We start from the raw sequence: 13,947 nt of genomic DNA, 5'->3' as shown, positions 1-13,947 counted from the left end.
TAAACGTTCAGATAGCTTTCTCTTTTACTCGCTCTTCCAAGCCAGAATGAGAGGCCATGCCAGTACCTATTGTTGCAGGTAAGAGACCTCACTCCCCTTTATTCCAGGTACCAAGGCCACGGTCTCCATCGTTTTGCCTTCCTAGCGAAACTCCCGTCCTTCCTAGGTCAGGAAAGCAGCCTGCATGGTTCAACGCCTTGGTAAAGGCGGTGCGTCGAGCTGTCTCAAACGGGCCCCCTCCTTCAGACCAGGGAGCATTATCTGTTTGACCCCAGACATGGAGCATCCGGCCCAGCTCCTTCCAAGGCACCATCCCCCGAAGATGTTCCTCTCTCTTCTCAAGAAGATGAGGGAAGCTGCAGGAGAGGCATGACTGCTCTAACAGGTCTTCTCACAAGTTCAGTTGATGCCAGTGCTAACAACTAAGAAGAAAAGGAGTATGAAGAACTAGACTCCTCCTCCGGGAGATGCCTTCCATACTCATACAAGCCAAGGATTAAGATTTCTCTGATGCCCACCTTCCATCATCGCCAATAGAGGTTGTCACTCCGGAGCTTCACCCTGTCTCCAGGGAGACAGAGCACTCAGCGGCAGTTCCTTTGTCAAGAGAAGGTCAGTCCTCTTCTAGGCCGAGGGAGTCCTCAAGACCATCACTTCTACCTCGGAGAGAGATGAAGAATTCCAAGATGGTGCCTAAGAACACCACAACCATGGCGGCACAATCTCTTCAAGAGAAGTCTCGATGGACCTACCCAATACCAACAGGGATGTCAGCAAGGAATCTCAGCTTCAACAGGTGATGACCCTGACCCAGCCCAGGCTCCTATAAGGGAGAGCTCGTGGTACACGGAGGAAGAACAGAAGACGTCAGAGTACACCATCTGGCAGATTTTGGCCTGCATGAGAGCCATCGGTGGGTTTGCTGACACTACGACAGCCCTTCAAAAGGGCAAGGACACTGTCCTTGACCACGTGTATGGCACTAGGTGACCTCCCAAGGCCAGCGCAGCTTTGCCTGGTCTAAAGGGTTAAAGGGTACCCGGAAGAGGGCGTTTGTCCAGATCGCCAGCCCTTCCAGTTCCCTTCGTGCAAGCTCGTTCTCAAAACTCACACCACCGCCACTCATGCAGCAGAGGAGATACTACGAGGTCTTGGACAAGCCCTTCCAGCCTTGCCTCTTGATCCTTTTATAGAGGCACTCTTTAAAGGAGTTTCTTTTGAAAGATTATCTGGACTCTGTCTCTTTCTCCACATCTAGTGGAAACTTTCCTCTTGTTGGGTACCCAAACCATCAAATTTCTCACCCAGCAGGTGGTCAGCTTGTGGGCAAATGCCATTCTCAGGCGTAGGGACTCGATAATCGAGAGATTTCATCATCGGAAGAGGTCGAGGGGGCAGCATAGCGCTGGAAGTCCAACAAGCACTCCCTTCTCCATAGGGCCTTGACATCTTGGTTATACCACGGAACTCTGCCACAGAAGCAGCAGCCATAGACCACCAAACTGCTGACATCTAGGACATTGACCTCATTTAAAGGTGTTGAAGAAGCCATTTCCTGCCAAGTCCTTTCTTGGAGGAAAAGAGAGTAGGAGTGGCCGAGGCCATTCCCACTTGGATGGGCAATCCTCCCACTTGTCCACCAGTGGAGTGATGCTTGCAACAGCACAGTTAGAGATGATTGCAGCACTGGGCCGAACCCTGGACAATCTCCATGATTCGTTCAATCTCTCCCTCCATTGACTCGCAATCCAGTTCCAACGAGCTCCGATGCAAAGGGATCCTCAAAAGAGCAGGCTCTATGTGCCAAAGTCCAGACCATGCTGGGGAAGGGTCCTCTCTAAAGGATTCCCGACAGATCCCCAGGCTTCTTCACTAAACTCTTTTTTGTGAAAAGGGCGTCTGTAGGCTGGAGACCCGTCCTGGACCTCTCAGCCCTGAACAAACACTTCTTGGCAGATCACTGTGATTTTGGCGAGTGACAACACCACAGTAGTGGCTTACGTAAACAAACACGGTAGTACCTTTTTGCAGCCCCTCTGCCATCTAGTAGTGGAGATGCTAAAATGATCAAAAGAAAACTCTGTGTCCCTATGAGCCGTCTTCATTCCAGCAAATGGAATGTGTTCATGGACAATCTGAGCAGAGCAACTCGGGTAGTGGGCTCCGAGTGATTTTTGAATCATCTAGTAGCCACCAAAGTCCTGACTTTGTGGGGTTCTTCAATGGTGGATGTGTTTGCGACATCCCTGAACTTCAGGCTCCCACTTTACTGCTCTCCAGTCCCGAACCCCTAGGCTCTCTTGTCAACTTGCATTCCAACAACAGTGGGACAACATTGACGTCTACTCCTTTCCCTCCATTCTGTCTAATGAGAAGGGTTCTCAAGACCAAGATCCAAGAACCTCTCAATGACCCTCATAGCTCCACTATGGCATCATGCAAAATGGTTTCTGGACCTTCTGCACCTCCTGACAAAGATCATGAGAGAACTTCCTCCACGACATTATTTTCTCAAACAGCCACATGTGAACATTTTTTACAAAGCCTTAGCTCTGCTGCAACTTCACGCCTGAAGACTATCCAGCACCTCCTCTTTCTGAGAGGCTTTTCGCAGCAAGTTGCGAATAGGATGTCTGGATACTGCAAAGATATTCGGCTTCAGTCTACCAGGTCACGTGGGCTGTCTTCTTTGAGAGTAAAAGCTTCCTATTTGTCGGATTTGTCTCTCCTCATACAGAGTTCCGAGATTACAGTACCTGCCCCAGTCGGAAGTTAGACCACCTCCATGGAACGTGGTTAGAGTGTTATAAACCCTGAAAGGGTCTCCCAATACACCAGGCAACAGATCGCCACCTCACCTTAAAGACGGTGTTCTTGCTCGCTTTGGCTTCGGCTAAGAGGGTTAGTGAACTTCGTGGTCTTTCATATGACGTCACCCATTTAAGGGGATGGTGGGGGTGGGAATACTCAACTTTGTCCCTGAGTTTATTGCCAAGAGTCAAAATCTGGGGGTAGCGAATTCTAGATTGAGAGTTTTCATTCTGTAACTGATGATCCAGATCAACTGTTACTTTGCCCACTGAGGACGATCACAAAGAATACCATCTCAGCTTGGATTCACAAGGTCATAGACCTTGCACTGAATCCCAATCCTCCTCCAACTTGACCCTCTTAATGAGAGAATGCCTTGATGAAGTCATTGAGCTTCAGCACGGCATTTCATTCCCGTGCTGAATCTTGGTGACGGGCAAGAGGGCTCTCGAACTTCGGGAAATTGCTCCCCCAGTTCGAATCTAAATTTCTCTCTTTCATCTTTTTCTTCTGCTTAATATTACTTCGACCTTCTCCTAATTTTATCAAATTTCCTTTCCTTCATCTTGCTGTCCTATCTCTATGATTATTATTTTTCTTAGTTATATATATATATGTAGATGTATGCATATATATATATTTATTTATTTTATTTGTTCATTTATTTTTTTATCTATTTTTTTTTCTATTTTATTTAAATGGCGTGGATATTTCCACATTCGTTATTACTGCCTGCTTAGATGAATGGGAGAAGGGATCACGGTTGGGAGGTATTCGCATTCAAAGCTATATATGAGAGTATTGGATGATCTCAGCCATCCCAAAGATGGTTTGGACCTTTTTGGCGGAACTACTCTCAAGGGTTGGGTCATCGGAATCCAGGGGGATCCAATCCTTGAGGTGGGACTCTTGGCTTTTGGCCGGAAGCCCATCATTACAGATATGGGGAGGATGATTCCATATTACTTTGGTCTCAGTCCTAACAGGCGGGTTTAGTTTACACCTGTGCCTCTATATCTGTTTTGATGCTATCCTTCGGGTAGGGTATGGAGTGGACCATCGGGGAAATATACTCTCATTGTGCCGATAGTGGCGAATGCAAATTTCCTTTCCAACGTATGATACTTTCTTATAATTCTCAAGCAGGTACCCCAACAAAACAACAAAAAACCTGAAAATCCCTCCCTTAAATATGGACCCTTCAAATACTGACTCCCCATCCCCTGGATTTGCTGACTCCCCCCCCCCGGCACTGTTGACGACTTCTGCTACTGAAATTAAGGAAAACTCTGTTGACGACCTTCGAACTAAAAAGGACCACTCTACTGATGTTAAAAAATCTAGCAATTTGGGTAACACAGGGAAACTACGATTCCTTCATGTTTCCCAAATCCCATTAGAGACAAATTATGATGATATATATAGAGCATTTGAGTGCTATGGATTGATAAAGGAAATACGGATGCGACTTGGAGATGAAAAATGGGACTCTTGGATATCTTTTGAAAGTCATGATGAAGCGTTTAATGCCATAAGTAATATTAGTAGTATCAAAATTAACGAATTGAACATCATGGGAGCTCTTTGTGATAAGGTCCCAAAGGAATTGGATGTGTACAAACCTGCTGATTGGTTTGAAAAAGATAGAAATGTACCCATGCCTTCACAGAGAAAACCCAAACCACCTATGTGGCTCTTAGCTGAACCTAAAGGGATAATAGGGAATTATTTTAAGATATGTAAGTTTATCCAAAAAAAAGTAGGAACCATAGCACCTGGAGATATATCTCGTTTTGGGAAGAACAGTTATCTCATCCATGCCAAATCTTCGACTCAGTCTGCAATACTGTCTAACTTACAGACAGGCAGTGATGAAATTACAGTGGAAATGAAACCTCATCTAAATTTTAGTTATGGAAGGGGAGTGGTCTTTAATAAGGACCTATACGAATTTACAGAGGAGGAGATACTTTCTATGTGTCCATTAAATGTATGGAAAGTGCATAAGGTTCCTGGAACTTCAATGATTATACTTACTTTCCAGGATGCTGATGTACCTTTCCATATTTTTATTGAAAATGAAAGGATTAAAGTTCGACCTTTCAAACAAAAGCCCCTGCAATGTTTTAATTGTTTTAAATTTGGACACCCATCCAAAGTTTGCAAAAATGGAAAAATGTGTGGTATTTGCTCCAAAACTTATCATGGAGAATGTACACTTGAGGCCAGGTGTTCAAATTGCAATTTGAATCATAAATCAACTGATAGGATATGCGAACTGTATAAGTTGGAGGAAGCTGCCCTAAACAAATCAAGTTTAGAACACATAAGTGTGGGACATGCAAAAAGAATGTTGAATAAATCAACCAGCTATGCAAAGGCCTTAAAATCAAAGGTAAATTTACCACAGGAGACAGCAACCCCACCTAGCACTGCCAGTAATTCTAAGAAAAGAAATACAACCTCTGATGATAAAGTACTGCATGACAAAGTAATCGTATTGCCTTCTGAGGCTTTGCCACAGCGTATTAAAAATGGGTCATTGCCCATTTCTGTACAGCCTTCGTCCCCCATTACTAACATTAGTACTAACCTCTCCCAGGCCATGTCCTTGCCTGATTTGACGGAGATGCCACCTGACACTAAGTTACCAGGTGCACCTGTATTGGGGAAGGTGCAAAAACCTGGTAGCTCAAAACCTACTAATCGGAAAAGAGAGAGACCTCCATCTCTCTCACCCCCTTCCATAAGAAATATCAAAATTACGACGTCAAATAAATATGATGATTTGTCTGTTGATATTTCTGATCTGGAAGTCAATTTAAATAAATCGGAAATTCAAGTGGAGGTCCACCAACCTCCTCAACAATCAGATCAAAAAGACAAAAAGAAAATCATAAATTCTAAACCCAATCTATCAAGACCTTCTTTAATAAAACCACCTAAAAATAGTGTTAGATCAAAAACTGCTAATGGGAAGACTCCATCCAAGGGGTCTACCAAATTATAAACCATAGTTTTTTCCTCCATTTTGCAATGGAATTGTCAGGGTTTAAGGGCCAAATATGAAGAACTTAAGCTCCTTATTCATGAGCATTCCCCCATAATTATTTGTCTACAGGAGAGCAAACTTGATCATAATACCCCATGTCCTCGCGAATACATTAGTTATAGGACACCATATGATCACCAAGTGGGGAGCCATGGCGGAAGTCTCATATACGTTCGTCGAGATGTTCCCCAAGTTTCTCTGTCTATTCGTACACCTCTGCAGGCAGTGGTTGTACAGATCGACATAGGGCGAAAATATACAATTTGTTCTCTGTACTTGCCTCCAAATGATAACATTTTGTATGACAACTTAGTGGAGGTGATTCAACAACTCCCTCAACCTTTTCTTTTACTTGGAGATTTGAATGGTAGACATCCTTTGTGGGGTGATGTTTTAGCAAACACGAGGGGAAATATCATATCATCAATTGTGGAAAATGAAGATGTGGGACTCCTTAATACAGGAGAGCCCACACACTTTCATGTCCAGACAGGTACCTTGTCATGTATTGACCTAGCAATCGTAAGCTCTAATTGCCTAATAGACTTCGATTGGAGAACATTAGATGATTGGCATACTAGTGATCACGCACCAATCATTATAAACACCAACAATGGTCCACCTTTACAGGGATCGCCACGATGGAATCTTGACAAGGCGGACTGGGGTAAATTTCGTGAGCTAAGCGAAATTGAGGGGGATGCAGGACAAGTTGAAAATATCGATGATGCCATAGACTTACTGAATGGAACTCTCCATACAGCAGGAGTCAATTCAATTCCAAAAACAACAGGGTTATTCAAACGACGACCAGTCCCGTGGTGGTCTTCAGAACTAACTGCCCTGCACAGAGCCACAAGAAGATCTTTAACACGATTGCGTAGACGCAGAACTGATGAGAATTTAATTATGTACAAGAAATGTAGAGCACAGTTCCGTCGTGCCATGAAAGAAGCAAGGCGCCAGTCATGGATGTCTTTTGTTTCCTCCATTAACAGTAGAACACCACCATCTTCTGTGTGGAGGAAAGTAAAAAAGATAGCTGGCAAATTCACCCCCAACCCACCACCAGTGTTGAAGGTGAATGGCCAGTATGTAACTGAAGCAAAGGAAGTTAGCAATGCCCTGGCTAATCATTTTTCAAATGTATCCAGCAAGTGTGAAGGAGCCCCTGGTCACCAGTATAGGAGCGCTGAAGAAAAGAAAATTTTAAATTTTGCAACAAGAAGGGAAGAGTCGTATAATTCTCCTTTCACTGAAAGAGAATTTGATTCCGCACTTGCTCATTGCAACGATACAGCCCCTGGACCCGATGGAATTCCATATGCTATGATTAAACATGTACATTTTAATACAAAGCTATTTATTTTAAGTATTATTAATAGAATATGGCATGATCATAGTTACCCAAGTGTTTGGGAACTAGCCATTATTTTAGCCTTTTTAAAACCCGGTAAAGACAAGTTTTTAGCAGCAAACTATCGTCCTATTGCATTGACATCTTGTTTATGTAAAATCATGGAGAAGATGGTCAATGCAAGGCTGATATGGTACCTTGAAAAGAAAGGTATTTTATCACCGATTCAATGTGGATTCCGAAAAATGCACTCAACGACTGATGTGTTGATACGACTAGAGTCTTCTATTTGTGAAGCCTTTGCTTCCAAACAGCACCATGTTACAGTATTTTTTGACCTTGAAAAGGCATATGATACCACATGGAGATATGGTATACTTAAAACCATTCATGAATTGGGATTGAGAGGAGAGCTGCCACTATTTATTCAGGCATTTCTTTCACGTAGAGTTTTTCAAGTGAGAGTTGGGGAAACACTATCTGAGAGTAAGTGCCAGGAAGAAGGAGTTCCTCAGGGTAGTGTGCTGAGTGTAACCCTTTTTGCACTAGCAATTAATGGGATATCCAAAGCCATTCCCCAGGATGTTCTCTCAACATTATTTGTGGATGATCTCTCAATATCATTTGCTGGCGCTAGAATGGCAATGGTTGAGAGAAAAATCCAACACTCTATTGATAAAATTATCCAGTGGGCTGACATGAATGGATTTAAGTTCTCGACAAGTAAAACTACCGTTGTCCATTTTTGTCATATCCGGGGAGTACATCCAGACCCGGATATATTCATTAAAGGTCAACGGATACCATGTGCAAGAGAAGCTAAATTTTTAGGTTTGATATTTGATTGTAGGCTGACATGGGTTTCTCACTTAAAAGCATTAAAAGCTAAATGTGTTGAAGCTCTGAATATCTTAAAAGTATTGTCCCATACATCGTGGGGGGCAGACCGCAATACTATTTTAAAATTATACAAGGCCTTGATTTTTTCCAAAATTAGTTATGGTTGTGAGGTATATTCTTCAGCCACCCCAAGCCGGTTAAAAATATTAGACTCGATACATCATGCAGGTACAGTATTAGATTGTCTACTGGAGCTTTTAAAACCTCGCCTATCCCAAGTCTCCTTGTTGATGCTGGAGAGTTACCTCTAGACCTATACCGAATGTCTTCCATTCTTCGGTATTGGTTTAGATTGCAAAGACTCCCTAACTCTCTCGCCTTTCAGACTGCAAGCCTTGTAAGACACGCATCATACTTTGAGTTGCACCCAAAATCTCCTCAACCTTATGGCTTTCGGGTGAAACGATTATTAAATAGTCTGGATTTAATTAGAAATAAGGTACTTCCATTCAAGGTATCACCAACGCCTCCATGGAAGTTACCAGAGATATCTTTTTGTAAATATTTTATTGGAGATAAGAAGAATATGTCAGACCTAGAAGCCAGGTCTCTTTTTAATGAACATGTTAGAGAACATAGAGGATCAACTTTTATCTATACTGATGGCTCCAAATCTGATGCTGGCGTTGGATTTGGAGTACATAGTAATGGTTTTAATTGTAGAGGTGCACTTCCTCTGACCGCTTCCATATTTACTGCCGAACTGTATGGCATATTAACCGCTATTGAGAAAATAGCGTTGGAGAAGGAGGGTAATTTTACAATTTTTAGTGATGCAAGGAGTGTCCTTCAAGCTATGGAAGTTTTTAATTCTAATAACCCTTTAGTTTTAAAGATTTTAGAATGGCTTTTCATAATTGGACGGAGAGGTATAACAGTTCAATTTTGTTGGGTTCCAGCACATGTAGGTGTGTCTGGGAATGAGAAGGCAGATTCACTGGCTAAGGAGGCTGCATCAGAGTTGCTGCCAAGAAGGTATCCCATTCCCTGTGATGATTTCTTACCTGACATCAAGAAATTGGTTTGCAATAAATGGCAACAGCAATGGGATAGTCAAGATGGCAATAAAATGCGAGAGATAACAAATGACATATCTCCTTGGAGGTATAATATGATGCCCCGAAAATGGGAGACGTCTCTTTGTCGTCTCCGTATTGGTCACACTCGGTTTACACACGAGTTTTTGCTGAAGGGCCAACACCAACCATATTGTGACGACTGTGTAGTACCTCTAACAGTAAGGCATTTGTTGACCGAATGCCCCAATTATAACAACTTGCGGAATAGATATTTGTTTGAGGCTCGAGGTGAGGGTGGCAGGTTCATCCTTGCCAAGATTCTTGGAAATGATGTGTCCTACCATGCAAGTGGCATTTTTAGATTTATTTCAGAAGCAGGTCTTCTGAAAAATATTTAACTTTTATTACATTCAACTTTTATGATTTTAATTGAATACTCTTTTATTTTTTATTTTATTTTATCTTTTATTTTTGTATACATAAATTAAATGTTACCGGCGTCAATGACCTCAGATGTCAGGATGCCTGAAAACTTTGAATCAATCAATCAATCAATCCTCCAACTTGACGACCCAGAGCTCACGACGTTAGGGACATTGGTTCATTTTTAGCGTTCAAAAAGAACTGCTCTATGACGCAGGTTCTACAAGTGGGCGTATGGAAGTATCAAATAACCTTCACTGCCCACTACCTGCAAGACGTGACCAACAGGAACATGGAAATGTTCTCCATTGGTCCTGTGGAGGCTGCACAACAACAGTGGTTTAAATATTTTGCACCGACTCGCAGGGGTGCCCTTTTAGCTCGGAAGTGTTTCCTGATAGCTGATTGGGTGGATAAGATAATTCTAACCAATCAGATAGTAGGAAACTTTTTCCAAGCTAAAAGGGCACTGCTGCGAATCGGTGCAAATGCGTCTCATTAAAAAAAATTGAGTATAGTGTGTGAGTGAGCCGGGTAGCGAGGCCCCCCCCCCCCCCCCCCACTAACTAGCGGGCGGGTAGTTATACTGTACCTTACCTAAAAGTCTTATGGCTGCTCTTTCAGCTTTGCTAAAAGTAAAATTCCTATAAATAACTACAGGTTTGTATCGTTAGGAAAATACAAATTATTCCAAACTAGTTATATTTAGTAAGTTTAGCTAACTGCTGTATGGGAGGATTTTGTAGTTCTTGAAAGTACTGATTATAAGTCATATGCTATTGGAGTATCAAATTATTATTTGGGTAAATGGGTCCTTAGTAACTTACCATATAGCATTTGAATACCAAGAAATGTCCAAATAATACTGTTTCTTGCAAGTAATATGCCTAAGAAAATAGGAAAAAACAGTATTCATTTCCTTAGGGAAGAAAAACATGTATAATTATGTGCTACTCTCGTCCAATATCTGAAATTTTGAGTCTGTAAACACTTTTGGCTTGATTTGCTGCCATTTTTTAATTGTCAGGTTTATTATTAATGTTGTTTTATCAGATTACTAATCTGCAAGATCTTCCCAAGTGTTAAAATAATCCCATTACAAAATTCCTAATATGGTTTGGAGAAATTACTCATTGGTAGTTGAGAATGAATGTGCATCAACATGTTAATATTTTTTTGCACAAGAGAAAGAGATTATCGGTAAAATAATGCAATAACATTTATAAAACAAAACAAGAAGGGACAATTTATTTTACAAATTAATTTTGTAAGTTTTAATTTGAAATAAAAAACATGTTCAAAGGTTGGATATAGTTTATACTTTGCATATTAGTGTTATATCTTCTGAGTTGGAAGTTTTCGTTCATCAGTAATTATTTTGATATTCTTCAGATATATGCCATCAAGTTCTTGACCTTTATTCACCAAAAGGAGCTGAGGGAAGTGGGAGTTTAGGTCAGGGTGCCAGTTTGGAAAGCTCTCACATAAGTTCTGGAGGAAGCTCCAGTAAAATTTCTATTGTCAGTTCATCAGCTGTAGTTGCAAGTGCCCCTCCATCAGGGCCTTCCTCAAGTTCTGTCTCAGGTTCTATCGCAGCAAGTGCAACTACAAGTATTGTAGATCCTCCCTTGGCACACCCAGGATCTTCACAGAAACGATCAGCAACTCCAACCAAAGCAGCTTCACAGCCACCATCAAAGAAAGCTAAGAAAGAGGAAGTTAAATTATCTCCTGCCAAACCATCACCTGTGAAGCCAGATCCTGCAAATCCAGCTCAATCTTACCAATATCCTTATCAATCTTATTCTAATTACCCACCGTCATATCCTCCCTCACAGAGTTCTTCTTCAAGTTCCTCATCCAGCTCAACTCCTCGCTATCCTCCTTATACTTATCCACCCACCACCACTCAAGGACCTCCTCCTTCATCTCAGGTTCCCCCCCAAGTGCCACCCCCATCATACCAAACCCCACAAAGACATTACCCACCACCAGCAGGGACAGCACAAGCTCCCCATTATACAAATCAGCCTCCTCCTCCCTCACATTATCCTTCATCTTCTCACCCTCCCTATCATCCTCCACCTACAACTTCACATTATGCTGCTCCACCTCCAACAAATTATCCTCCACCAGCACATGGGTCATCATCTTCATATTATGCAGCTCCACCATCAACCTCCAATCCTCCACCAACTTATCCACCGAGTGGACCTTCATCCTCATATGCACCTGCAAGTTCTTACTCTCATTCCCACTCCAGTTCAAGGTCATATTACCCTCCTCCATAATAATGTGCAATTAAGTTTTATTGCATGGCATAAATTTTTTACTCTGATTTTAGTAATAATCTTCAAAGAAATATAATTGTATAAAGTATAATTTGGCCACATGCATACTTTTTTCTTATCTACAGTAACTCAACTTATTACACTCAAGGGTTTTCCATTCAAGTTCATAATCATATCTTCATCCATAATATCATGGAATTTAATTTTTTGTTGTGCTATATGAAATTGTTACCCTAATTTTGATAATTTAATTCATAGAAATGTAATTAGGTAAAGTATAATTTGGCAGCATATACTGTACTATTCTTATTTAAAACAACTGAACTTTTAAACTTGAGAGCTATAATGATGACTATTGTGAAAGAGCAAGAATAAAAAGTTTAAGATTCTGTTTGTTGGTTGTATGTTTTTATATGATCTGATAACATCAGGTGGCCCACAGAATAAAATAGTAGAACCTGTTTGCCATTACTTTAAAGCAGGTTAATTAGAAAATAACAGGAAACACTTGCACAGGAAATACGAAATAAATACTAAAAGTTACAGTACAGTAGGGTCCCGAATTATGCGAGAATTTGGTCGATTAATGACCTCGTGTAAATGGAAAATCGCGAATTTCGAAACACACAACTAACAGAAATAATTCCATTGTGGCCATGGCAACCAGCAATTTGCCTATTCAAATGTGTTTACTACCCATTTCCAATACTTTCTTTGTACTATACTGTATTTCTTTATAATATCAAATTGTTTTTGTAAATAAATAAAACATTTAATATACTTTAAAGTTCTAATAACTTGAAAAATGGTTAAAATTATAACCAGGATAGGTGTAAACACCATATATTTCCCGTTACAACACAACCCAAAATACAGACAAATTTTAATGTTTGTCATATCTATTGTATAATACAACTGGTGAATAGCAAAACCATCACTCTATAGACTAGCTTGTTGTATGATTGAAAATCCAGAATTATCAAAATAAAGGCGATTTTATATCATGCGTTTCCTAAACACGCTAAAAAGCAGAATAGAAAACGACAACCAATGTTTTGTTTACGTTTAACTCTGATCACAACGAAGAAACAGACGCATTTATACATCTGTGTTTTTGAATTGACAGCAATTTTACCAAGTATAGATTATATGTTGAATTTGTTATTACCAATGTTCTAATTATTTTTTATTAGAACTTTCAAATAAATTAAATGAATGCCATTTATGAAATGTTTTTCTTTATGATGCCGCCTGAAACGGAAACCTTCCATTTGTTTACGCTCCATCTTCGATCATAATAAACAAACGAATGCATTAAACACACATGATCTAAGTCATAACTAATGATATTACAAACATTTAGTAAACATTATGTTATTACAAATATTTTACTTACCGTATCCATATAAATTCCTAAATTCGTAGCAAAGCTGGAAATTTTTTTTTCCTTATGCGTTTAATCCACAATAGCAAACTGCCGCTAATGATAACTTACGATAATTCTAAACTGTTACGAAAGATAATTGTCCTTTCCATATCCAAAATACTTTTCCTAACTTCAGTTATAAGTCAACTTGTACCCACCTCAATTATGGATCCATATGCAAAAAAGGTAAAAGAAGAAAGTACTAGGCCTATTTTTAAAGTCACCGAACAATTAGGTTACCGCTACTAACGTTCGATGTGAGTGAGAGAGAGAGAGAGAGAGAGAGAGAGAGAGAGAGAGAGAGAGAGAGAGAGAGAGAGAGAGAGAGGGATGGTTTTAAAGTACTAAACAATAAATATGATAGGTTATAACACATTGGTGTTTATGTAATATTAACTGTATAGATGGTTTGAATAAGTTAAGAAATGGTGTAAACAATTCTTTGTTATTGTATTCGCGCGGAAGCTAGACATCAGCTGATGTGATCACAGCCAAAAGTAAAACAAAAATAAGTTAGCAATACTCGATTTTTAAAACACACCCGAAATTTAACAACATAAGTACATGTTTTATTATAGCGCAATTGACATTTAAAGAGTAAAAATTTTCTGGAATAGAATGGTGTTTCCTAAAAAATAGTGGTTTGCGGACGAAATCGGTTACCGTAT

The 13,947-nt window shown here is 40.4% G+C and overlaps 1 protein-coding gene across 1 annotated transcript in view; it reads left to right on the top strand.

The window, feature by feature from the left end:
- CycK (cyclin K) overlaps window positions 1-12,246 on the top strand; it is a 122,616-nt gene extending 110,370 nt beyond the window's left edge. The window contains exon 7 of the mRNA XM_068378724.1: window positions 10,955-12,246. Coding sequence (XP_068234825.1) covers window positions 10,955-11,853 — 899 coding nt within the window. The 3' untranslated portion in view covers window positions 11,854-12,246. The remainder of the gene's footprint in view (window positions 1-10,954) is intronic.
- Window positions 12,247-13,947: the final 1,701 nt, after the last annotated feature.

This window comes from Palaemon carinicauda, chromosome 8, assembly GCF_036898095.1.
Source record: "Palaemon carinicauda isolate YSFRI2023 chromosome 8, ASM3689809v2, whole genome shotgun sequence".
NCBI classification, from domain to species: Eukaryota; Metazoa; Arthropoda; class Malacostraca; order Decapoda; family Palaemonidae; genus Palaemon; species Palaemon carinicauda.
Note: the sequence above shows the minus strand (reverse complement) of the source record. Positions and strands in the feature narration are given on the sequence as shown.